The sequence below is a fragment of the Perissodus microlepis genome, chromosome 7, assembly GCF_051167445.1.
Source record: "Perissodus microlepis isolate ML-2025 ecotype Zambia chromosome 7, ASM5116744v1, whole genome shotgun sequence".
NCBI lineage: Eukaryota > Metazoa > Chordata > Actinopteri > Cichliformes > Cichlidae > Perissodus > Perissodus microlepis.
The window spans coordinates 3,783,923-3,811,659 of record NC_140467.1 but is presented as its reverse complement, the minus strand read 5'-3'; the positions used below and the strand labels follow the sequence as shown (position 1 = coordinate 3,811,659).

Genomic DNA, 27,737 nt, shown 5'->3' with positions numbered 1-27,737 from the left:
TTTCCCGGCTGTGATTTTGAAACTTACAGCCAGTGGGGACTTTGACATCCATATTCTGTGATTGCTGCAGTGCCTCAGGATACAAACCAGTGAGAGAAGCAGGGGGTAGGTGTGAATGATATTCAGGGGATATTTTGTACAAATATACAGAGGAACCACTACTGCAAAGCCAATCTTAGCTTCTCAATTTCTTTTACTGTTTTTTTCCCCCTCTCCAGTTACAGTCAACACCGTAACCTTCAAAGAGCATATCTTTGAATCTGATATAAGAGGTGTAACTCCTCAGGGTATTATTTTTACACTGTCAGCTTAGGTCTCATAACTCTGTGGAGTGCAGTGCTCTTTTTTTTTATGTGACAGCTTCCCAAGTGTTTCTTGTCTCAGCATTACACTGCTGTGTCTTCTCCATGCAGATGCCCCCCAGGCCATATAACCAAAGAGAGCTCTTTGGGAAAAGTTTGCGTCTACACACTCTGTGCCAGCCGGCCTTGTCGCCACGGCACCTGCGTGGCTCACTCTCCGTCCCGATACTCGTGCCGCTGCAGTGAGGGATACCGGGGCCGGCACTGCGAGGTGACGCTTGCCATGTTCCACGAAGACAGCAACAGCCTCAGCCTGAGCTCCATGTTCGCCATCAGTATCTGTGTCATGGCCTTTCTAGGTAGCTATGTCGACTATGTGCTCTTCTACCTGTGGTAGCCCAACACTCAACATCTCTGCTCATTTTTTGTATGTTTTTTGTTCTGCTTTTTTGTCTGAGGTGTTTCTTTTCATTTATTGTATTCTTTTATTTCTGTTTGTTGTTGTCACGCTTTAATTATCACATCATGTTATGGTTTTATCTGTAACATCCACTGTTTTATTAGTTTTTCACCCAGGTTTGGTCCTGTGAAATCTATTCACGCACATATCTTGTAGTGTTATTGATCTCTTGAGTTGTGCCAGGATGTGATTTCTCCATGGGTGGTTGGTGAAAACATGAAACAAATATCTGCAGTGGAAGAGAAGCGGGGAGAGAAACACTGTATGTCGTATTTTGTGATTCATGGGGAAGCTGTAAGATTCCTTGGAGAAAAGGGGCGTTTCTTTATGTGTTTTTCTATATTTCTCATCACACCTGTATTCCCTGTCTCTCCCAATGTTATTCTCTGACTTCAGGAGTCAATTTCACTCTCAGCCTTACTTTTTATCTTTCCATCTTATTTTATATCCCACCATCCACTCATTTTACCCCTTGATGGGTTTTTTTTATCCATTTCTGTCCATACTTTTCCGTGCATTACTGTTTTCCCAAGTTAACCCTAATATGGCCAAAGTGTGCACTTCACTGTAATATACAGTATGTGGAGCTGTAATGAGAATCGCACACAACAGGCAAAACTTTAGGAGGTTGATTCAACGGCAAAGGTTTGATTTAGGCAAAAAAAACAAAACAAACCATACTTAAATTCTGTTAAAAGCTGCCAAAGTTTCCAGAATCACTCTCAGGCTGGACAGGTTGGATAGTAACCTAACCCTAACCCTATAGATATACATGTCGTATAAAACATTCAAAATATGAGCAATATTATACTTTAATTACACCGATACTAGAAAAAATGATCACGTAACCTCAAAATCCAGCTTTTCAAAAAGTAAGGTTTAGAAAATATTTTAAGAGAAAGACAGACTTGTCAAGGTTTGGGTGATGAAGTGTGTGAGCCTTCATTGAAAGACCTTCCCTTTGAAGACTCATCTGGTGATCTGTGGTTGCACTCTGACATTTGAGGGGTCATAAGTTTAAAAATGTATACCAGAGAAGAGCCACTGACTGCTTTGTATGTGAGGAGCAGAATCTTAAAATCAATAATCATAAGATGAGGGCGATGCTGGCTTTTCTTTGTGCCTGTTGAGAACTGAGCTGCTCCGTTCTGACATTTTCATGTTCGTGATTGATGTCTGAGTACATCCATTATTAAATTGGGGCAGTATAAATACATATATGGAAAACCTTTCCTAGCCATGTAATAGGTTTACTTTTTTTTTTTTTAGCTGAGGAAAGTCAAAACAAATGTTTTTAAAAACAGAAAATATGCATTTGTTTTGTTAAGGTGCAGAAACTTTCAGTGATGATCAGTTTTAAAGGTATGTTTAGAATGGCAGATGATTTAATTCCTTTCTATCACTAGACTATTATGAAGCCTATAAAGAAACAAAAGAACATTCCGAGTGAATTTTTTTAAAGAAAAGACACAAGATAATTTGAGTATTGGTAGACATTGTGTTTGTTTTCTTTGTCAATCACAAACTGATTGTTTACTCTATGAAATGGCAGAAGCTGAAAATACATAACATCTATCGATGTGTCGAAAGACGAATGAGAGAGAGGCTAAAATGAACCGGGGAAACAGCTTGATCAGCCATCAAAACTGATCAACAAATTCATTATTCAACTAATGTTTCAGCTCTAGACTTGAAGCAGTTAAGTACTGATGGCATTGGCCCGCTTGTATAAGCAGTCTAATAAAGCTGCATGGTTGATGATCTCATAAGCTGTGTTAAGATCTAATAGAATCAAGATTCAATATCTTCCCACATCTGCTGCCAGCGGGGTCTTTTTAAATGCGTATGCATTGATATCTCGCCAATTGTGTCAAAAAAGAAGGACGATTGCATTAATTCATGGTTAATGTTTAGGAAAGGAATGAGTTAACGGCATTACTTTAAGGGTTTCTAACTAAGGAACTATGTTTGTTTCTGCTACTCACAAAGCTAAACACATGCCCGTGTGTGTATGTTCCAGCAGTCACTTCTCTCTATAGCGCCACGTTGCTATTTATGAGTCTTTCTTTCACATACAGGCTTATAAAACGCTCGGGCAATTCAATACACTGTCCCTGCCGCTATAACTAACTTGGTGTTCCCTCCAGGGCATGTGGCTAGTATTGGGACATCAGTTATTCTGACACACGAGAGTGAAACATACAAAGCAGTCTTCAATATTTGATAATGAATTCAAAGATGATGAAGTGTGGCCTTGGCATCTATCATGAAAATTCATGTGTTGCTTGCATGCTAACTAAAAGAAGTCCATTTGAAATAGCTTGTCCACTGTTGCAGCGGAGGCATTTATATTCAAGGCTCAAACTTTTCACCTCACCAAGAATTACAGACTGTTCCTTAATGCAATTCAGATTAGAGTAGCACTCTTTGGTGAGCGTAATTACATTTTCGCACCTTAAAAAACCACACACTATAAACTAAAATAAATCTTTCACTAAAACATAATGGAGAAAAAAGAGAAATCGGCCGTCTTGGCTGAACGTGGGAGCAAAATTAATCCAGTTTTTGAGTCAGAGAACAGCTGCTTGTACTGTATGTAGTTGTTTAATGATGACCCCCATCACCACAATAACACACTCGCATACAGCACGCTCTCTGCACTAAGTGAGACCACTAGCTGGGTGCTAAATTAAAGGGGGACTCCTACTCTGCCTCAACATGCATTAAAAGTTAAAATGATCATTCATTATTAAGTTTTACATAAGCCATCACAAGCTTACAAAATGTGAGTTCAGTGTGCGTTATTGACAGAGCCAGATGAGCCAATGTCTGACCAATCCTCATTAATCCAGCATCAGATCTGACGTTCTGTTTCTTGATGAATAGCAGAAATTAGCTACCCATATGGGCTCTGGCTGCCAAATGATCTTGTAAAGTGCCTGTCCTTTTCATCCCCTGAAACTTTTATAAATAAATTATTTTTTTCCAACTCCTTCTCATCTCTCACCTGTCTCATTTCCTTCTGCTCGGTCGTCACTTTTCTTTTCTCCCTCGTCTTCCGCTGATGTTTCATCTGTCTCGGAGCTCATTTTTCCCTCATTAACCTCAGACTGGTGCTACAGCGAAAGGGTTAAGTGTTGATCGGGCTCTGTTGTCGTTTACTCCATACTCATTCATAATGCACGGTCCGATCGAGGCTAACATCATAATACCCTGGTCATAGTAATGGTTAGAGGGCAAAGAGGCAGCAGTGGTGTTATGGATTGATGAATGAGTGCGATGGTTGTTCTCCACCCTGAGTGATATTGATCTCACTGGAGTTTAGCTGCGCACACCCATATAACTTGAGGCAGTAGTGGCTGCAGGTGTAGGGGGGAAGGCAGCCTCGGTGTGTGTGGGTGGGCGGTGTGGTCAGTGTTTACCTGTTAGCAGTTGTGTGTGTGTTTGTGTGATGGAGGGAGTGTTCTTAAGCTCCACTGCGCTGCATATCGAACTCCTCCCCTCCAGAGATTCTTTTCATATCAATTCAGGTGATTTTGAGGGTTGAGCGCGGGCCTGCAGGCAGCACCTCAGAGCAGGTAATTCTCGAGGCGAGGGGCTCAAGCTGCCGTCTGGTTGGTGCCGGGCCTTATCAAAATTCTGATGTTTTCTGCAAGGGTACTCTGGCGTAACAGTGAAGGAGCCAGGTCAGCTGATCAATACCGCTCTCCCCTCTACCCCATACTGAGGAGGGTCAGCTGAGGATCGAGGGAGGGGGATGCTTGCAGACTCTATTTTTCTATCTAACATGAGTGCAGAACAGAAGCAGAAAAGTGTAGCAGAAGAAATAAGAAGTTGGTGGAGATTAGCTTGCGGGACTTGTTTTTGTCTTTGTTTGTGAGTACCTTTTAGCGTGACCCCCGATGAGTCGTTGCCGCATTATTCTCTTTCGAAGCAATTACTTGAAAAATCCAGACTAATGTGATTACCCCGCATTTCTCAGAAGATTTCCAATTAAACTGATACTTGACTCACACCATATAAACTATTCTAGTTGAAATGGATCCCATCTCATGTGAGAGATAAAAGCCAAGGCCAGGCAGAGGCCAGAGAGGGACTGAAAAACAGGAACACTGAGAGACTTAATGAGTGAGGAATGGAAAAGGAAAGACAGAGGCAAGCGCCAATATATAGAGACCCAAAAAATGTACACAGATAAAAAGGGGGAGTCAAGTTGCGAACTAGTAAAAACAGATACCGAGAAAGGAAAAAAGAGAAAGAGAAGGATGGCAGATGGGAGAAAAATATTGGTTGAGATTAATGGACTTTAAAGGTCAGTCCAGCATGTTGTATAATTCAGCACACAATAGCTGTGATTGATGTGTATGCTTTAGGACCTTTCTTTTTCAGCTCCCGCTGCATTCCTCTCAGAGTTCTGCCGAGCCACTGAGGCTTTGAGTTTAAGCTGGGAGGAGTACAAATTCAGTTAATAGGTTTCTGAGGAACTGCGGTCTTTGATAAGACAGGAAACAGAGAGGCAACATCAAAGGGAATATAGGTGGAAAGGTGGTGCCTCGGTTTGCACGTATGTTTTATTAGTATGTCCTAACTGTAGTCAGTGCAGCTAACAGGCCTTACGGGACAAGTCAGTGTGATGCAAAATGTATTTACAGTCATGTATTATGAGTCTGCGTTACTTATTTATTTGTAATTAAATTATATCCTGACTGCAGTCAAGTATTTCCTAGGACCTCCTAACTTTGTCGATTACATATGCAGCCAAAGCCGTGCTTTTTCAGCTCAGGAGTTCATGTTAATTATGTGACAGTGCTCCCTGCTGCGTTAACCTGCTCTCTGGCACCCCCCAGTGTTGATGCTGGGCCTGTTTCTCTACTCCTGCTGGAGGAGACACAAGGGCCTAAAGGAGGGTGTGTACCATGTGTCTGCGCATCACGGCGAGTGGGAGGACATCCGAGAGAATGTGCTCAACTACGACGAGGAAGGTGGAGGAGAGCAAGATCAGGTAAACGTAAATGCATTCTGACATAGAGAGTAAATAACAACCAAACTCACATAGAGTACTTATTTAAGTTCTTATTTCCAGGGTTATGTTGATACCATTAAGATATATTATTTGAAAGTATATATGAACAGAAATAAAACATCAACACTGGATGGAGAATATTTGTTGGTGTTTTGAGATAAAAAACTACATTTGCAAGATAAAGCAGTTGAATTTAGGGAAGTATTTATTCTCCTTTAACAGCAACAACCATGTTATGCGTGATTTTGTGATGTCCAAGATCAAGTCTTTCCAAAACCTGATTTTTCTTCTTTTCTAAATAATTAGGTTTTAGATTTTGTGTCTGTGCTTTGGATCATCCCCCATCATCACTTAAGCTTCGGGTAGTGTGCCGCTGCCCTGACATTCTTGGTATCATTTTTAATTCACCGTTCAGGCGCTCGATGGAATAACACTTCCAAACAGGATGTTCCCTCCTCTGTACTTCACAGCTGGGACGTAGTTTCAGTGTTGGTGTCCAGTGCTTTTTTTTATAATTTTTTTTATCTTAAAAACTGTGGTGAAAATGTTGTGGAGCATTTATGTGCGCAGGTGCAGCTCTAGACTTGAGAGATGGTGCAGTGTCTTTTTGGAGAGCTGTAATTTTCTTTGTAGTGTGCTTCCAGCAGCAGCACTTATTCAGTGTTTTTCTTGTAGCAAACACCTGTACATGTCAGTCCCATTTTTTTGAGTGATATTTTCTTAATTGGAGAACCTGACAGCAAAAATTTGAAAGAATATTTGAAGAAATTAGAACAGAGGTTCACTTTTTTTTTCCAAGCCTGCGCTTTGACTAATTTATCTGTTTGAAATGAGGAGCACAAAATTTGTGTTTTATCCTCAGATTGTGGGGTTTTTTTCTGTTGTTTTTTTAGTGTTGTGGTTTATTATTTTGTATAATCGTGACCTAGATAAAGATTCAGCTACATCGTATGAGTCACTAGTCAAGAAATCTTGTTAGTCTCAATTCACAACCTATTTCTTGGAACCGCAAATTGCCTGGAATATAGAATTGTGAGTCAATTAGCAGAAATTAAGAACGTAGATACCAATAGCTGTTAACGCCTCAGTTTTAATAGTGCTTGTAGTAGCAGTTTCCTCTTTCTGCAATTAGATAATGAATTACTTGGCTGATCAATGGTCATGTTGTTGCCAACATCTCTTCTTACATGCTGGATCTTTGTCTCAGTCTTAGGAATGGGTTAATTAGCTAGCAGAGGCATTAGCTGAGCTGCACAGCTCAGATTAATGTGCTATGCCAGTGTTGTTTTTCATTATCTGTTAAACTCCCAGAAAAGATTACACAAGAGGAAAACCGTATCTGTTCTTCTCTTCTTTCTTTTCATTCCCTTCTTCTCTCTGTGTTGGTCTCTCAGAATGCCTTTAACATGGTGGAGCTACAGCGCTCCCTCCAGCCAAGCCCAGCACAGTCACTCCGATATAGTTATCCTCAAAGCATCATCTCCTACCCGCAGACTAAGCCCACCCAGGACAACAACAAAAATGGCACGTCTAATGGAAATGGCAGTGCCGCAATTGCTCTACGTCTGGCAATTCCTCCTTCAGAGACAGAAACCTTGCCGTCCCCTCTGACCTTCCGCCGCTCCCAGAAAACCCTGTCCTTCTCCAGCCAGGACTTGGCCCGCTACCTGTGTGAGGTCATCAGGGACATGGATCACCCTGAGGATCTCGGCACTATGACTACACCACGCCGTCCTGCAGGAAAGGAGCGCGGCCTCGCGGGTGTGCGCTCTCTCAGCTCCCTAAGTGCAACTCAGGGTTCAGAAGTCAGACTTCAGGCAGCCCAGAGCACTCGGCTGGACAGGTTCAAAAACCTCCGAGCTGTGGTTAGTGATTTAAGAAGAGACTCCAAGACTCCGGAGGGCCAGAGAGACAAACTGAAGGAGAGCAGGGGGCAGCCGAACTGCGAGAAAAGCGGATGAAGTTGCACTCACAGAAACAGAACTGAAAGTTGCAAAAAAAAGCAACGGGAATCAAAAGTCGTTGGTTGAAATCCAAAGGGAGATAATTAAATGTGATATACTTTGAGACTGGGAGGTTTGGTCTCTGTGAAGTCTGCTATAAATGTACTGTATTGATGAAACTTTGAACATTTATGTTCTTTGATATGAACCATGTTTACCAATGAATGATCAGATGTGATGTATTGTTTACTTGGCATTGCACTGTACAGTATTTACTCTGCAGAAAGCACTTTTTGGAAGCACTCTGTGTCAAAACTACTCATGTCATAAAACTCATAAGAGTAACGTCTGAAAGCAAGACTCCAAATGAGTTTCCTGTGAGATAACTTTTCTTTGCTGTCAATGACTCATGAAATTAATTATGTGAAAAAAACAATTTTGTTTCATTTGTATTATCTATTTCCTTTTCAATAAATGAATATCTTTGATAATATTTCAAAGTTGCTCTCATTCAAATACGAGTTCATAATTAGTGATGCTCAAGTTTTCAGCTTTTGAAGTTGAAGCTAACTTTCATCATCACTGAAGTAACACGTAGGTACGATCTGATGAAAAACCCTTTCCTTTATTCCAGGTTTTATTTATATGATGGGGCTGGAACAGCTGTTCTTGTCTTATTCAGCTAACTATTACCAGCAACTGGGGCCTCTGATGAGAAAAACAAAGTCAATTTCAGGATTAATCATTCATGTCCAGAGCCTATAGCCTCCTGACCTGAGCTTCTGGGAGTCTCCAGAACTCAAAGTGCGGGGGTCCCAGCAGGCAACCCTACATCATACTTAATTGGCCTGCATTACTGGAGTTAAACAACTGTGACACTGGAGCGAGCCGCTGGGGAAGCGCACAGAGCTGCTGCTTGGGCCTGATGTTCCTGTCTGTCAGCACACCTACATAATGCATCATGCAAAGAGATATGAGAGGTTCAGAGGGCGGGTTTGACTCCCCGTAGGTCTCTAAAAAGCTTTATTCGTTTTGTAGTCAGTCTGAAACCAGCGAACCAGACACACGAAATACCAGATATCTCTGCCTAAACGTAAAGATCATTGTTGCATGTTACATACGTGTAATGCTACATGTTTTTCTCTGTGTTAATATTATTATTACTAAATTGCACTTGCTCTACTTTTCACTCATGTCTAAGATAAATGCATTGCATGAATGCACACTGCCATCTATTGGCAGGCTACTGGCACCACTTTTCTCATAAACAACATCTCATTATTTTCAGTATGAGCTGTTGTTTCTGATTCAGTTCATTTCTGCAGAGCACGCAGGTTGATTTCTGAGGAATGGGTATTTCTATTCTGGAATCATGATTCACAGTTTAGCCCTGATAATATTCCACTTATTAAAAGTCGGTCAAGTATTGTGTGCACGATAAGTGTAAATGTAAACATTTCAGTTTCACTCCTTTAGTATTTAAGTAAGCATACCCACTTAGACAGTTAAATATCATTACCAGATAATTTTGGATTTTAAAAAAGCTAAATAGAACTTGCAAAGTGGCTTCTGACCCTCTTTCAGCATTTTTTATCATCACAAATTAACTTCCAAGACTCTGAGTCTCCAAACACCTCAGTGTTGGTGCCCACTGTTGAACAGATGCGACATCCCTATAGGTTTTGTTTGAGACTGAAAATGAGGTTTTTAAAAATGTTGCCTTGCTCCCAAAACTACTTTTTTATTTTGTTTTTATTTATTTACGTTACCAAAAAACAACAACATTATCTTTCCATTAATTATTTCAATGGACGTAATTTTGCTTTCAGCCATTAGAGGACACTGTTGTTCCATGTACTGTACCACAGCAATCCCATGGTGCAACTACAACAGCGCCTGAGGGGCTTTTACAAATGAAAACCACAGCAAATGAGTGGAGAGCCAGCAATGAGTGGCTTAAGTACTACAAAATCTATTAGAGTCATATGTTCCTATTGCAAATTTCAGACAGTGTATCCAGATTTACTTTAAGTAAAAATACGACACACACACACTAAAAGAAAAAGAAACAAAAGCTTCATTGAAATAATTTCTTTACTAATAACAAAGAAGCATTACAGACAAAATGAACACAAAGTGTATACATAAGGCATTTACTATGCAGAAATTACCAGTACAAGTGTTGATGCATCATAGAGGCTCGCTGCTGTATAACCAATGAAGGGGCTAAATTCAACAATTGTTGCTTACATTTATGTATTTGATTTGAATATTTATTTATTTTTGTTTGGGGGAGGGCATTGAGTGTTTTTTCCCCATTTTTTTTGAGCAGTTTTTTTTTTTAAACTAAAATGTTTTGTGGGGTTCTTTGAAAAGGATCTTGTCTACCTGCATAAAGGATCACATAAAAACATTTAAAATATTCCTGTGGACCTGAAAGTCACTGGGGGTTTCTTTCCCAGCATATCATGGGGGGAGAGGAAGGGTACACCCTGGACAGGTAGCCAGTCTGTCACAAGGCTAAAACAGAGAGAGAAAAAATTCATTCACGCTTACAGCCAATTTAGAATCAGTAATTAATCTAACATGCATGTCTTTGGACAGTGGGAAGAAGCCAGAATACCCAGAGAGAACATGCAAATTCCACACAGAAGGAACTCATCCAGTGGATTCAAACCCAGGACCTTCTTGCTGAGAGATGCTACATACTGCACCACCATGACACCTAAAGTGGAAGCCTGGATGAATTCAGGCACATATCTGAAAACTGCTGCAAGTGAATAAAGTTTGTCACCACAGATGCAAATTAAAACAATACAATTCCTCCAAAAATGCATACAGAAATATGCTCACTGTCTTCAATTGTGAAGTGGAAAGTGTTGACATGAACGCAGAGTTTAAAAGCCAGCATCCGTGATGGTAAAGTGCACATTAGTCCGCATAGTATGGGGAACTTGCACACCTGTGAAGACCCCAATAATAATGAATGATAAATATAAGTAATATGTGAAGATATGCTGCCATCGGGGTGACAGCTTCCTAGGGAGGGCCTCACTTCCTTTTTTTAACAAGACAGTGTCAAACCACATTCAGCATGTCTTTTAACACTAAATTGAAGTGCTGAGCAGCTGTTCCTTAGATCAAGCAAAAATAAATAAAAAGGATAAAAGAAAACTGCAACAATTGGTCTCAGAACACTTACATGTGTTATGGAGTAATATTAAAGTAATGGGACTCATACTGGAAAGTAAAATCAACCCTTTCATAAGTCTGTAAGAACTATTAAAAACACAACGCCCCACAGATCCAACAGAATGAATAGGAGGAGGAACCATATAAGATACAGCCATGTACTATAAATGATGTTTTAAAAAGTACACATGAAGGCTAACATGCTGGGACTGTGAGTCCTTTAGCGCTGCAGTACATATTTCTGATGAGATATCAGTACATAAGGTAGGGGACGGGAGAAGGTGGTGGAGTTGAGTATGTAGGAGGAGCAACACAGGAGCAGAGTGTTTGATGTGACAGCTGGAGATTGTAAGAATGAGGGGTGACACAGTGCTCCAGCTTCCTCAGCCCTGGTCGGTCACCCAGTCAGCCTGTCAGTCAGTCACTCTCTGAGATTCCAACTCTGTTTACTCTTGTGTTATTAACATGCGTGAGTCTCTTTGTATGTGTGTGTGTGTGTGTGTCCGTGTTTATCCTCAGGCAATAGATCTGGAAGAAGTGACAGTGTGGCGTGGCCCTCTGTCAGTCGCCCAGTAAAGTGGCATGCGTGTCAGCTCTCCTGACAGACGCTCTCATCCTGCTGGCCAACGGTGGCGGCTGCAAATGTGGGACATGTCTTGTGACAGAGCGACACAGCCTACACGACAACTCGGCATGCAGACAGGACATGAGCAGTCAAGTTTGATGCGAGGGGGGTCACTGCTGAGGGCCCAGGCTCTCAGAGGGTGAGTGAAAGCTGCGGTGATCTCTGCACAGCTGGAGATGCAGCAACTATGCTTCACCTCACAGTCTTTTGTTTTAAAATGGATGGAAAGGAAACCTGCTTTTGCCAGAGGTTTGCTGACATGGTTCTTACTGTAAATGCACCATGTATGGCATCAATTAATCACTGCACACTGCAACAATATCGTTAACAAATAAGTGGAGTGAACGAGAAGAATTAGAGATCAATTAGTTTGTACTTAACCTGAGATATGGTCGATGAATCAGTTTCAACACTGTATTTGAAAGAATTTGTGTATAGTTGTGTATTGGCGATAAACTAACTGATAGATAGAGGTAGTCATACTAATGAAAACAAGATCAGTACTAAGGGAATCTCTGCAAGAAAATATTTAAAGATCTTTAATCTTCCCCATTAAAACAGCTGGGAGAGTAGTCCAAATGTAGCACAGGTAACTATTTAAACAAAAATGTGAAGGCAGGTGTTAAAAAATGTAGCACACAAATTTGAAATACATAAAAAAATATGCAGCAAAGGTTTTAATTTTAGTTTTTGTCTGTTTGTCAACACCAAAGCTGCTCACGGTGCTTCAGTGTTTAATGAGACTGGGACGGTTGAATGGCTCTGTTCCACTGTAATATGTATTCCTCTGTATCATAGTTGCCTTTTGTTTTTGTTTTTTTAAATAGAGCTAAACACTTTTAAACTAAACTGAACTCTGTTTCAACTCTCTGCTTTGGATTTTCTTCTCAACTTTCTACCATACCGAGATTTTAAATTAAATAAAATTAAAAAACTAAATGTATGTTGCACTAACCCAGTATTATATTCGATGTTAGTGTGCATGTGTTGCAGTTAGTTTTGGAGTATATCCTGTACACTGCTCTGAAAAAAGTTAAGTAAACATTTTGGAAACAGTTGATCGTCACAGTATAACTAAAAGTCGGTTAAACGTTTAATCTAGTTGGTCTAGTTGTTAAGGATAAACTGCTTGAATCTATTTTATCTGCTTAGGTGCAAATTAATCTGACAACATATGAGAGGCAACAGGAAGGCAACCCTCAAAAAGTCAACAGTTATGCGAGTTTGGACCACAGACCATTACTTTCTCCTTATCCCTCCTGACTTTTTGCTAGTTTTGATTTTTGCAAGTGTCCTTGTCAGTACTGATAGCATGAGGCCCAATCAACTTGCACAGGTTGAATAGCTCCCCTGGAATGGCGCATTCATTCATGCCGTGACGAGAATGTCTCCCAGCACAGTCTGGGCAGTTTGATACCAACAAATGGGCCAGTACATGAGCAGAATAGTCAGGGTGGTAGATAATCATCAACCCAGCAGCAGGACCAGTATCTGCTCCTTTGTGCAAGGAGGAATAAGAGGAGCACTGTTAGGGCCCTACACCTCTGACCTGTGTCAGGCTAGTCAGTTGTTGACCAAACAATCAGAAACATGTGACGATTAAGTGTTTATTTAAATTATTTGTGATATAGTTGAAATTTCCCAGAAAGCCAATAAACAGTTGCTGTGTTAACATTTTCCAGCTCCTGTCCTAAGTATTAAGAATGAACTTAGAATGATTTAAAAAAAGGAAAGTCGAGATTTCAGTTTGATTTTATCCCATCTTATTATGCAGTTCTCATGATCAGCCCACAGATGGCACTCTTTGCCACACCTGAGCTCTGACCCACACCACTGATCTGTGCTCACATCAGGATCCTCAGGTTTCTTTTCAGTCCCAGAGAGTTACTTCATCCCCTCACCATGTGATTCAGTGCTCGAGCAATGTGCTCTGCAAGGATGCAGCGGATCCTTCCAGAAGTGCTCTGGCCATAGTTTATCACTGACTGCATTAAGAGCATTTAGTGGCACAATTGTGATGGATTCTGAGAGCAGCTGATTTATTGATCACTCTCCTCAGCTAAGCTGCGAATACTCAAATAGTTACCAATCACCTCCAGAAGTCACCTTCCCACAAAGCCTTTCTCTTTCAGCCTTGCAAATGGTTTCTGTTCTGTGCCACAGGTGACTTTGAGACAAGAACTAACTGAATTTTTAAGGCAGGATTACACAACAAACAAATCAGTGAGGTGTTCTTGCGTTGAATGCGGCCATTTGCGGCCATCGAGGACTTTGTCCATCCATCACTGAGGAAGAGGAGGGTCGAGCTGAACAGCAGTGGTGTTTGAGACGAAGAGGGGGAGAAGCAGAGGGCGCCTGACAGATGGGCTTAGTGAGTGAATCATTGACAAGGGCCTGCTATAGGATGCTGGCTCCATCAATAGCTCAAAGCCTGCGTGATGAATTACTGCAGACAAACAATGCTGAGCTAGCAAATGTGTGTGTGTGTTTTTTTAAACAAAGCCAGGTGAAAATATTAGAGCTTCTTTTCAGAGCATTACACCTCGAAATATTAGCTATGTTCATGTAAACATGATTTCTTGGTAAGCCAGAACATTGCCAAGAAATGGAATATTATAGTGAATATATTCTTTTTTTTTTCTTTCTTTACTCTACTTTCACTCATATGTTAATTGTTACCATCTTGTTACATTTTAGGGCAAGATGACAGATTAATCTTAAAGATATGATATATAGTCATAATGCAAGTTTTCCGAATGCTGTAAAAGCACTAAACATATACTTACTCACTTATGTACACATAACTGTGAGGTTAGAGTTTATGATTGTTTTATTTACTGTAAAATACACAATGATAATTAAAGTCTGTCAGATTGTAATTAAAATCAAACCAGTGGCACATTTGCAGCAGAAGTCATTCTTGACTCTCTATAATTAGCCCTGTAAATTTCACTGTTTGTTTCTCGCATCTACTGTGTGAGTTTGTTTGGTTGCTTTTATTTAGTATTTCTGACAAAGTAGATTTTTGTGGAGTGTTTCTAGTCCTCCGAATTCTGGGAGCTATAGTATTGAAGGATACATACAGCTACCACCGTGGATAAATACTTTATTTTCAAATATCCAACAGCTCATTAAAAAAATTAAAAATAAAATAATTAAATAACACTGAAAATAGCGTTAAAATAAAATCAAGGATAAAAAAGGCACTATCCATCCACAGAACTGGACTAAAACCCTAAAGATCCTTATTTTACGAAAAGAAATATGAGAGAAAAAAGCATCAAAAGTCAAACTTCTCTCTTGTTTCTACTTTTCTGTGACTTTTAATGAGTAGCCCAGAAAATGTTAACACCTCCCTCCCCAGACTAATCTTCTCCCACCCTCTGTGTGTCTCCTCCTCCCCTATACTGCAGACAGAACTCCACCAGGTGCTGCTGAAAACAATGGCTGGCCCATGCAGGGATCAATGCCAGGCCACTGATGGGCTCTCATTCCTTCACCAGCGGACGTGATAAATGACATGGCCCATATGTTTCAGTAGCCTAGACTCCAGCCATCAGCCTCCTTTGTCTCCACATCTAAAGGGAGTTATGCAGTGAAAAATGTAATTAGTGCACACGTGTGCAAACAGAGCAACTTGCATGTATTAGTTTAAGGAAAATGCTGAATTAAATTGTCCTGGATTAATTTTACTGAGAAAGGTTCATCAGTTGAAGGCAAATTTATATAATGTATATAAATAGAGTTGAGAAAGCAGAGTATGTGATCCTTTTATTGAAAATAAATTGTGTATGCTCCCTCCTCCTTCTCCACACTCTTCTCCTTGGCAGCAGTAAATCCTGATGTCTATACAGGTAGCAGCGCTCTGGCCCCTGCCGGCCGTGTCCCAGGTGTCTTGTCAGCTGTCAGAGACGTCCGACAGCAGACAGGGATGGCATGACCAGCGGGCCGGGCCGTGTTGGACGGGTCAGCCGTCAGCGTTGTGGACAGACAGGCATGTGGCAGTGATCTCCCTGTGACAGGCTGTCAGAGCCGCCGGAGAGCCACCAACCAGCACTCGCCCTCTGTCATCCCACCTGACTACAGACAGAAGGAAAGCTCTGAATTCTCAACTTGGCACCCGGACTCCACCGCTTCCTCCCCCCCACTGCTGTACAGAACAGCCACTGTGGCTTCTAAATTCAGTGGGTTTCTTGAGGCAGATCAGCGAAATTCACTGGTGTGGTCGAGCCCTCGGTAAGACTGTCACTCTGTGTTAGATAGTCTAATTGAATGTGCTTTACCTGATTCACCTCTTGAAAACGTAGACCTGCAGAGCACACATCCTGAAGCAGGACTCATCTGCTCCTAAAACAGGAGCAGATCTAAGGCTGTCAGATGAAATAATTATCATTGTATAACAAGCAGCATCTCTATTGTGATCCTTTAGACCTATGAGCTTGCATTCTCCATTATGTATGGTTACTCCTAAACCCCTCTACGCTAGAGGTGACGTCATAGCTAAATGATTAACCTCAGCGTACCTGGTCTTTTACTGCATGCCACTCCCTGTTCTTTCCTCATGTTTCCTGACAATCTGTCTATTCTGCTGCATACTTTGCAAAAAAACCAAAACAAAACACACACACACACGCAAAACAATCGTTAAAAAAAAGACTCCTCATCCTCTGTGCGCCTGTCTGGCAGGTGACATTTGGAGCGGTTCAGGAGATGTATATGCCATTTGTATCCTTGGCAGGGTCAGACCATGTAACATGACCTGCAGGACATAGAGCTGGAGAAAAAGATACTAATCTTGCACAGAGATCAATACGGCCCAGAGAGGACCTGATAATTGACCGCTGTCAATCAATCACGCTATGTTTGTGAAGCCTTTTAATGTGTCTGTTTTTCTTTTTTTGTTTTTTAAATCAGGGTGCCGGCTGGCTGCAGGAAAGCTGAAAATAGGCTTTTACTAAGAATAATACTTCAATATAAAATGATTATATTATAAGTAGGAGTTCTGGTGAGCAGTATCAGCAGTAAATCCCTAATATAATAATTTAGATTATAATACTTTTGAGTGTTATTCTATTATTTTAGTATTACTGATGCATTAATATAAAAACCACTTTAGTTATAATAGCTTTTGAATAGATTTAGCAGGCTAAAACCACAACATGACTGAAATAAAGTGGAGTAGAAAATAAAAAATCTCCGCAAGAGATAATAAAACCGATCAAATGTGATTTGAAACAGTAGTTTGGTCCTAATCAATAAAACATTACTAAAATATGTTGTGAAGTAGCTGTGATGCTATATTATTAGTATAGACATATAGAAAACATTTTAACACTTCAGATCATATTTAACGTGCAATGAAGATTTCAATACATTTGATAAACAGTTTCCCACTGTTGAGCTTTGGTGACATTAAGTAGTCTCAGCTGGAGGTTTCATCTCTGTCACAGGAAAGATGGCGTGTACAGACTTTGCTATCTTGAAGATGTCTGGAAACATGTCTGTGACAAAGAGGGCTCAAACACCGGTCCATTTGAGCTGGGAACGTGTGCCATAGTTACCTCAGGTACCATAAACGCATGCATGTGAGGAGATGCAAAGGTATACCTGCACAAATAAGAATGCAGACACTAGTTCATGCACACAGACCCACTCGTACACACGCACTGCTCCAGAGGCGTAGACTACAAATCCATGTGATGTTCAGAGAGGACGTGACATCAGAATATGCAAAAAAGACTTTGCCGCAGGCCAGAGATTTTTAATGATGAATCCATTCATTATAGAATAAGGTCATTATGCTTTTGTTGTCATGAAATGTACACATTCATCATCAGTCCACCCAGGACCGAGTCCATTGTCCCTCTTCTCCAGACGACCTTGGATGGAAAATTTATAAAGCAGAAAAAATAAGCAACACGCACAAATACAAACAGAGACGCGCGCAAACATGGATACGAGTGCACACATAAGCATCCGCAAGGACAACAAACACACACACCATGAAATATTTTTCTAATCCACATTCATTTCATCAAACCATTTATTAGGCATGAGGGGAAATGCAGAAAAATGCTGTCTTTTTGTGTGTGCTGTTGTTGAGCTGTTTCGTACCCTAACCAGGGACTAAACCGGATATATGAGCCTGTAATGAAACATTTTATGCTAATTGTATTTGTTTATGAGCAAATTAATGGCAGCCGTGCAAAACGGATGATGATGTGAGCACATACACAACATGATAGGATTCCTGAGGAATTCATTAGCTGTTTGCAGGTAATTAGAGGAAATAATTAAGGTGATTAGAGTGCGTCACATGCACACACACACACACACACACACACACACACACTCATATGCACACGGGTACAGTATACAGTACATCAAAAGATCTCCCCAACCCCCCTTTTTGGTTTTCTGCAACTCTTTGTGGAAAGTGCTGACAGTGCTTTCCAGAATAACCCAATCACTGAATACAGAGAGATTTTAATCCCTCTTTCTCCCCTCATCTTCTCTGTCCTCGTAGGTCTCCTGCTTGCAAGGTTCCCCTCCAGTCACAAATCCCTCATACAGAACCCGGTCACAATGTGACACATGCAGAGGTGGCATATTAGTGCACCAAAGACACAATCAAGTGGAGAGCTCTGGCACAAAATGCAGAAGTGATAAATCAACAAGCTGGAGCTCCACGATATAGACAGCACAGCATCACATACAATGGCCTGCTGTCTATCGGAATAGCAAAGTTGTAATATATGCACACGCAGAGAGACAGACACACACATATATAGGAAAATAAATGCACCACTCAGTCATGCACATCCTGAGAAAATCAAATGTTCATGTGTGTAGCAGGAGCTGTAACATGGAGGGTAAAACCCACTGATTATCCGAGTGTAATAAGCAAGCAGCCTCTTCTCCGGTGTAATTGGTCTGCAGTGGATCTGCAGCCGAAGCTCGTTAGTGTCACAGCAGAAATAATCACGCAGTAAAAACCCCTCCTGTGACTGATCACCATATATCATACAGATACACACTTACAGATGCATGAATGATTCACACACGCACAAGCTCTTGATAGGTGGAGCTTTAGTGTTACAATGCAGATTTGTGCATTAATGCAAAATATAGAGAGGGAGCTTAATAGGTTGTCATGTGAATTGGAAGCGCTTTGATTTATTTGGATAAATATTTTGTACAAAACTGTTTGAAACGTTGCCTTTGCTTCGATCATCTCGAGCCTAAACACAGTGGAAGTATCTGCAAAAATACAATTGCATCTTTTCCCCCACGGAATATGAAAATCTCTCGGTGCCTATTCCGTACACATTTTTTTCTGAAAGTGACACTGTCAAATAGCTTGTGTCATTCAAATATTTCATGTTCAAGAATATGAGATTTTTGTTGATGTATGACTTCATGCCTCCACGTCTTCCAGCAAAACAAAGATTTATTTATTTCGCTTTTATTTTTCTTTCTTTCTTAAAGCATTTATTTCTTCAAGAGCAAAGCGATACCTTTTGGGGGAAAATTTTGCAGTGGGTACTTGACTTGGAGGACAGTTATCCCTAATAAACTGACTGATATATTCATTTACTTTCTTTTCTAAATACTCCAGAAACACCTTTGCATGTTGCTCCAGATGTAAGGGCATTAAGTAAAAACCTGCTTTGATTCTTGAAAATATTGTAGAAAATCTAATCGAAACGGCTGATGTGCCTCAGAGAGAAAGAGTTCTGCACGACTGCTTCTATGAGGAGAAATACTGAGTAGATGGCATTGGAGCTATTACAGTTAAAAGAGTGTAGAGCCTTTCATTGTTTAAGATGAAGGTAAAATGCAATGCGAGTGTGTGCGTGTGTGTGTGTGTGGGCGGTGACTGATGGTCCTGATTCAGAATGGGGACCTTACACAGCGTCTGAAACAGAATCAAACTCCAACACCCAGGTATACGCCACCTGCACCAGAAGTCATTTAAATGTCCTCTTGGGCCATCGTAACATCAGGAAAATTCAATCACCCTGTCTGCTGTTGGAGGGGGGACAACGTTCTCTGAGATTACTTGCAAAGAAACTTAATAGCTAAGAGCATTAAACGCTGGTTGTTGCTAGTACCGCTGCCAATAGTGAATAAATGATTTTGGCAGTGTATACAGACAGGGAAATCAATACCAGAGGGTTTTCTGTGGTGTTGGGCTTCTGTATTCATGTAAACATGGGAAGTGGTTTTCTTCACACCTCAGAGCGAGATTACCTCTCACCACTGGAGGCCTGCCCGGGTGCAGAGGAAGATGCAGCTCTCAGCTTGAATCTGCCACTGGCACGAAGATGATATTTGAACATCACCCATTCTAATACGACATATGCAAATATCAGGCAGGTTTTTTTGTTTTTTTCTTTTGGTTGCCCACGCTAGATGTCAATGTGGGGGAAAATATCTGCTTTGATGAGCGAGTGTTCAGGCAGAATAACTGTTGCACATTTAGTGGCAGCTGCCCGGAGGGCCTGAAATTGTGTGATCACTGATAAGCTGAAGCCATATTTCATGAAGTGTTGAGGTAGTCTAAGCTGCTAGTCCTTTTTTGCTCTTTTGCTGCCCCGTCCCCTGTTGCGACCCCTCTCTCCGTATCTCCGTCCAGACTTCAGTTAGGGGGCAAATGGAGGGACGGAGACAAGAGGCTGAGAGGAGGAGGTGTCGTGAGGGGGCTACTGCTCAGCCATAGTGACCGGGTGAAAAGGCAGTGCAGATGTAATTTGTCCTCAATGGCTGTTTGGGAAGAGTAATTGTGGTGACATTGGCGGGTCGATAGTATGGATTTTTTGTTTGGAGTGCCCTGTGTGTGTGGTGCTAAGGGGAGGCCAGGAAATATAACACTGCTGCTCAAATACAATAAAAATGGATCGAGGGTGTGGTGGTTGTTTGCAGAGCTGGTAGCCATCGTTTGGCTGTGGATGTCATACTGTAGCTGCTGTGGTTATCAAATACACCCTGCCGTTCTGCCCTATTAACGCCAAATGTTCGAGGCTTCAAACAGGTCTTTCAAACAGGTTTAAACGCTGGAACAAACCCTCCGTTTAAGAGGTGTTTCACTCGAGCAAATATTTCTCTAAATATGCTGCACAAAGGAGTAGCTGTGTTCTCAAATCACATTTGTTAGGGCCCCTTTTAATGCACTTCCAAGAAAATCGTGACACAAGAATAATGACACATAGCGCTCAAATAGTGTTTGGTCCTGAATGCTACAGTGTGTTGCAAATTTACAGGAAAATATAGGGCATTTGGCTGACCCCAGTTCCAGTCATTGTACAGTAACAGTGAGGGGTGAGAAGGAAGCCTCAGGGGAGCCCAGTAGATGCTAGCTCTGGTGTCCCAGTCAGATATAACATGGTCAGGCAATGGTGTGTGAGCACAGGCTGTTTTGAGCCATCTAAAAATCTAATGAGAGAGAGCAAACGAGGTTACGACTTATACTCACTGTGTAGGATCAGAGGCATCCTCTAAACACATGCATCCCAACTTTCACATTAGTCTCCTGCATTTTATCCTTTGTAGCTTCACATGTGATCTGACTGATGTATTGCAAATGATTCCCTGGGCCTCTTTGTTGCCTCCTCAGTGCCCTTCGCTTGTCTTGAGGTGTCAAAAACACATACTCCCTCGTACAGATACACTATTCCATCCTGAGATCTGCTCTCCACTATGCTGATAATGAACAGTGTGTCGTGTCTTAATAGGATGCTTCCTGTCGAGCCAGGGCCACCTCGTAGAACACAGCCAGGCCGGCCTTGTCTCTGTCACCTCTGTCATCTCACATCAAATCCTGTTTGACTCCAAAGCGGTGCTCTTTGGGTAAAACCATTAACGGAGCCGACCGACACAAACAGGACCACATTTTGACACTCAGCCGCCACCCTGACGTAACCGAGCACGACACCTGACGTGGGGAAAAGGTCACACGACTCGTCAAAGAGACAGGGGTGCCTCAGATGGAGGACGCGAGGACTCAAAAATGGACGCCTCCCGACAGTGATGATGGACACATGGCTGAAGCATGGCCTTCTGGGAGCGGTGGGAGGAGTGGATGTCCTGCCGGGAACTGTCCCTTCCGGTTCCTCCGGTCCGCTGACGAGTTGTGTCCTCGCTGATTTTGCATGATGAGACTCACACTAAGTAAGCAATCAAATGTGGTTAAGTGTGGACAGTTTCACAAGTAATCAGGCAGAATGTGCTTTATCTCAAATGTTAGGTGACATATCAGTCAAAAGAATGAATAAAGTAGATTTACTGATGATTGCACTACACTGTTGCAGCTTCTGCAGAATATATGGCATTTCATATCAGCAGCACTTTTGCTACTTGGATTATTTAGGCTGCTTTTTATTCTGACAGGGCAGCGGAGACAGACAGGAAATGTTAGAAAAAGAGCAGGTGAATGAGAGGCAGCAATCGTACAGTCAATTGTAAGTTGGACTGCAAAGGGGAATTTTTGCCCTGGCATAGTAGGTCATCCCTTTTAGTTGGTTAAATGTAGCCAAGCTAAGATTGATTATACAAGAAATTTTCTTTCTTGCTGATTAAAATGCGGCACCTCTTAAGTAGTCTACTGAGGCAGTGAAAGCTTATGTCTGGGTTGTAGCAGGAGACTAACCCTTTGACACCTCAACATTAAAGTTAGGTGAGCATGACATCAACATTTATGTTTGCTCTCTGCACAAGTTTGAAGTCAGTGGTAATCACAGATGCACACGAGAAAGTCGCTATAAATGGTGCAGCCAGCATAAAATGTAAATAAATAACAGCCATGCTTAAAATGGTCAAGGTGAGAGTTTTGAAAGGGAGATTAGCCAACTGGAAATCAGGTTTGTATTCAGTGGAACTTTATTATTGTATCCAATATGAAAGATGACACTTGTAACTGTAGCTTTATAAGTTGTCTATACACAAAGGGAACCCGTATGTCTATTCATTGTCTCACTGGGAGTTTTGCAGCCACTAAGCTACAATAAACTGTTCAGCTACCTTTAAATTTCTTAAATTATTATATCATAATACCAAACATTAAGTCAATACATCGTGTTTATTTTTACCTTGTGGTTTTCCTATTTAAAGTTTACATTGGTTATTATGCTAATGTCTTAGTAGAGGCGACTTCTCCAAACTTATCCAACAAAATCAAATACAGGTAATTCCAAAATCTCAAACAATTTCTTTACAATGTAATATTATCTTAGTACGCATGGCAGTTCTAATAAATCATTCAGCCTCGTCCAGTAACATGGGAGGGGAGACTTTATGTAGCAGATTTAAACATTAAGCCACACATGTAATAGTAGCTTCAGTAATACACAAAGCAATAGAAACAGAATGCCAGGGGCAGATACACAAAAAAGAGATTGGCTTTAGAGAGCTATTGAGGCAGGGAGAGAAGGAGGAAGAGGGTGAAAGAGAGATAGAGAGTCCCTGGGGCCCCATTAGAGGCAGTTCTGAGGGCCGGTGACATCTGACTGGATCAGTGTTCTTCAGTCAGAGCCTCGCCTCTTATCCACTCCTCTACTGGAGTCAATAAACACATCACCTACGCACAAACACATCCACACACAGTAACTGAGCCTCCAGGGTGAGAACAGCATTAGTTCATTTAGAGAGGGTTTGATTCTTTCTCCTTGAAGGTACACAGCTTACTAAAGGCTTAATGAGAATGTCAGTGCTGTTGCATATATGTGCTGCACTTGGAATTGGACAGTGTCACTTTAGAAATTTCTTGCCCGTTAGTGCAAATGTGTGTGTGTGCAGCGCAGGGTATGAATATTTGTGGGAATTTAAAACTTTCATGTGTGTGATGAAGAGGTGGTTAGCAAAGACACATGGCTAGCTTGACAGAAAAACCAACTGACGAGCCGTAAACACTTCTTTCCCCACACTGACAGTGCGGTGGCACCAAGCAGGGTGAAACTTTGAAAGTCAAGCGGTCCTTTATCCATCCCTGCTCTGACCTTTCTGCTAGGCTGCCCTGTATTCACTGGCTGTCAGTGTGAATTTGTCAGGAGCCATCCGTCTCTGTCCACCTCCACCCCCCTCCCCAAATCCCTACCGACCCATTAGCCGATAGGATCCGGGGGAACAGCGGCACGGCCAGCCTATGGGGGCCTCTCCTTCTTCCCTCCCTACTCCCCCTCAGCCCTGGTATCCACGTAGCACACAGCTCGTTCAGGTACCCCTGAGAGGAAGAGCTAGCTGGCTATATATATATAAATACAGTATGTAGCAAAAGCATCAACACAGCACTACTGTCTGACATGTGGCCCATGGGAGCTGCAGAGAGCCTGATAGCTGCTGGGACAGAGGGAAGGCTGGTGGCATCACTGCAGGGGTTGGGTAATGCTGCTGCGCCACACTGATGTGTAGTGTGTCAGCTATAACAGTGTACATGCTTATGGACCAAGAACCAGTTGCACCAGCTGACTGTAAGTTTAAACCTAGCCCAGCTTTATAATGTGCTCACAAAAAGAATACACTCCACTAAAATAAAAACCAGTCGAACAACACAACTTTACCAGCTTGTTATCTTAAAACATCAACTTTATTATATTGATGTAAATTAATATGTAACAAGCTTACATGATCTGTAGGCATTTTAAAAGTTTTATTCAAGCACCATTCTGGCTGGCTGAAAAAGAACCAAGCGGAGGTGGTAAAAACTGCAGTTCCTGAAATGGCCACTTGAGACGGGCTCTGAAAGCGCTGCCTAAATATGCAAAACCACAGAGCAGAACTTTTTGTGTGGTTGTGTATATTTTTTCACTGCTACAGTCTTTGCTGTCCTCTTAACCAAGTCACTCTTAAAACAGAGATTTTGAATCCTATTTAATTTCCACCTTCATAACAGCGGTAACTCAGCAGTTTAAATTCTGTTTAGGCTTTTCTAAAGGCGTAATCAGTATCAGCTCAAAGTGGATATGGACACATTTGACTGAAGTCTGGTCATCGGGCTTCTCCTCAGCTAATCTGAGTTACACAGCTGGACCTCTTGACAGCACCAGTGTGTTAAGACTTTTGGAGCATTTAAATAATCTTAAAACACGGTCTATTCTGCTGCCTGTCCAAGAACTTTGTGTTCCAGTTTTAGTGAGTAAAGCTCATTTATTCATTCATAAAATTTCAAATGTATAATTTGTATATTTATACCAAGCATGTTACTTTGGAATGATTAGCAGGTATGTCTGTTTGTGCTATGAACCTGTGCAGTCCATGGATGCTAACTGCTAACTAAACTAGCTGATAGCTTAGCGCTCAGTTCTATTGTCCAAAATTGGTCGTTTCTGACCCCAGAAAAAAAAATGACGGTAGAGGCTGAAAAGTTAAAATCAAGGTGTTCAAAATGTTTGAATAGCGAAACCCAGTTTAATTGAACAGACTGAAACTAGCTGATAGTCTGTTCAGTTTCTTTCAATTATGTTTTATTTATATTGCGCAAATTCACAACAACAGGTGCCTCAAGGCATTACATATTGTAAGGTAGATACCCTACAACATTAGAAAGAAACCTCAAAAATCACACAACTCAAAGGGGGACAGAGGGAAAGAGAACTCACTGTTAACAGAACCAGGCTCAGGAAGGGAAAGCCATAGTTAGAAAGTGCTTTGAGTGTTTAAAAACACTATAAGAACCACTCCATTTACCAGCTGAAGGTGGGTGTAAAAAGAAGAGAGCAGAGACACAGGACAAAAGCCATAAGTCCCATAAGAAACTCCACTGTTATCCAAAAGAGTCACTTACTTATGCTGATGAATCATTTTTAAGACTGCACGGGCTTGGTGAAGAGCAGATCTCAGGACGAGGACGTGGCAAACTGGAAGCAGAAACCGATACTATGATTGAAAGGGAACGTGAGGAGGAGAAGGTACAGTACGTTTGAGTTTGAAAATAGAGGGACAGATGGAGGAGGAGCGGGAAGGTGGAGGGAGGAGAAATAGACAGTGAAAGAGGGAGGGAGGAGGCAGTAACATGTGATTAATGGATGGGTGGTAGTGGGGAGGTTGAGGCAGACTGGGAGAGAGCAGAGTGACAGTAATAAAGTGAACCTGCCTCCCATTCATCTCCCTCAACCCATCTCCCGTCTGACTGGTAGGGCTTTACACACTGACTAATGCCACGCTCCGCATGCGGGCACAGACAGGCGTGCCACACACCGCTTGCTGGCTGCCGTACACCGCCACATAAATGAACACGCATCTTCTCATGGTCTCCCAACTTCAATCACCTCGCGAGCTCAATCATTCATCAGCATTGATAGTCTTCTCGAGATCAACGCTACCTCATCGGCTTTTATAGCGTCTAAATCATATTGTGTATCAGGGTCACCTGGCATAAAACAATTGCTATTGTCACTTTAACAACAGGTCAAACATGGCGACCGCGTTTGCTGCTGAATGTGAGCTTGTGACCTTTCCCAACTGGAATGTGTGCTCGGGTGCTTTTTTGTATCTGAGTCATATCATAACAGTGCGATGATTTGCTGGTCTTTAAAAGCACTTTGTCCTGCTTTTGTGAGATGATTCTGTTAGTAGGTGGGCTAAGGTAAACAGTGATGCTCACTGACCTTCCCTCTGGCTGTCTTAATGAGATGCATGTCCCAAACGTAGCCTCATTAACCTGTCCTGAGCTGTTTCAGGTCACGTGTTTTACATTGATTCTGCACTGGGGGAACATAACCTCTTCCGTAATAGGGTTATGTTAGGGTTGTTACCTCTGCTCATAACACACTGCCTTCACTCAGACTTTCTGTAATTATAATAAATTAAACATGGCTCACAGTGGAGAAGATGAACCTAAATATTCATCCTTCTGGAATTGCGCGTTGCATTTAAAATGAACCTTCCCTGACCTTGCTAGTGAGTCAGGAGCCTCATCCACAACCCTCCCAAATGAATGTATTATTAGAGCCACTCGGGCACATGTGCAGGTGAATGTAACATTGAAATAACTCGTAGATGAGCAATCATTTATCTTTCACTCAGTAAAGCGAGTCAATCACAGTGCTTCAAACCCAAAAGCCTACAGCGAAAATAAAATGTATGACTAAATTGGCTTAAATTACTTTGGCACTCACTTGATAAAAGAGCCTCCGTGTTATTTCAATCATTAGTGGTTATAATTGCTCCAAGGTATAATGAACACATTACTAATTGATAAGGAAACCAGTAACAGTAAAAATCCCTCTCCAACGGGCCCCACCTGCATGGGGTAAATCTGTCTTCATATCAGCCACATGACTTTTGCCCTGGCAGACAATAGATTAAACAATGAATGAATGATTTATTAGCTGTCGTTGTCATGCTATTTAGATGGATGGCTGTACACGCGGCATGACCTCACTTCCTTGTTCTTTGCCTTGTATACGAGGGTATGAAGATAGGAGGGGGGTGGACGGGTAGATGTTGCCAGGGCGGGGTGGGTCAGGCACACCACTGGCCACTGACAGGACCCAGCCACTTGATCAATGATCCCTAGATTCGATATTGCGGAGAGGTGTGAGGCAGCTGCATCTGAACATCAAATACATATGGAGGGACAAAGGTGTGTGTCTGTAAACTGCACGTGTCTTTGTGTGCGAGTGTGTGTGGGATGGAGTGCAAAGCCAGAAAAGTAACTACCTTTACTCTCTCCAACCTTACCTCCCCTCTCTTCCTCTTTCTCCCTCTCTCAAATGGGTTATTCTGGCGATGGCCCTGACAGGCCATGGTTTGGATTTTGATTTATGTTCCTGTGAAGCTCAAATCAAAGGTTCCATCTACTCCTGCTTTATGGCAGCTGGGATGATGAATGGTGCAGTCTCTCGGTCAAACCAAGCCTCTGTGTCTTTGCCCCACATTTTAATTGCTAAAGTAGCCAGTCATCGCTCAGCCCTCCTACCCTCTCCCTGCCTCCCAACCTTATCCTTTCTCTGCTTTTCAACCCATTGTCTCTCGCCCTCTCTCTAATTCACGCTCAATAATGTACCTTTATCTCTTCAAAATGTCTGGACTGCCTGAACTTTCCCTGATAGAACTTCAAATTGGCAGCTAAAGTGGATCCACGTGAGAACATTTTTGATCTACCAGTAAGCGCTGAAGCCTAACAGATAGCTCCTACTATTTAGAAACGGTATCCGTCTTTTCAGCTGGCATACATTATTTTACACATCCAGTGTTA

The 27,737-nt window shown here is 41.8% G+C and overlaps 1 protein-coding gene across 1 annotated transcript in view; it reads left to right on the top strand.

Moving 5' to 3' along the window:
• The window catches only part of LOC146382309 (neural-cadherin-like), a 104,698-nt gene extending 96,477 nt beyond the window's left edge, over positions 1 to 8,221 (top strand). Inside the window, exons 31-33 of the mRNA XM_084932869.1 lie at positions 414 to 661; positions 5,610 to 5,764; positions 7,180 to 8,221. Coding sequence (XP_084788995.1) covers positions 414 to 661; positions 5,610 to 5,764; positions 7,180 to 7,746 — 970 coding nt within the window. The 3' untranslated portion in view covers positions 7,747 to 8,221. The remainder of the gene's footprint in view (positions 1 to 413; positions 662 to 5,609; positions 5,765 to 7,179) is intronic.
• Positions 8,222 to 27,737: the final 19,516 nt, after the last annotated feature.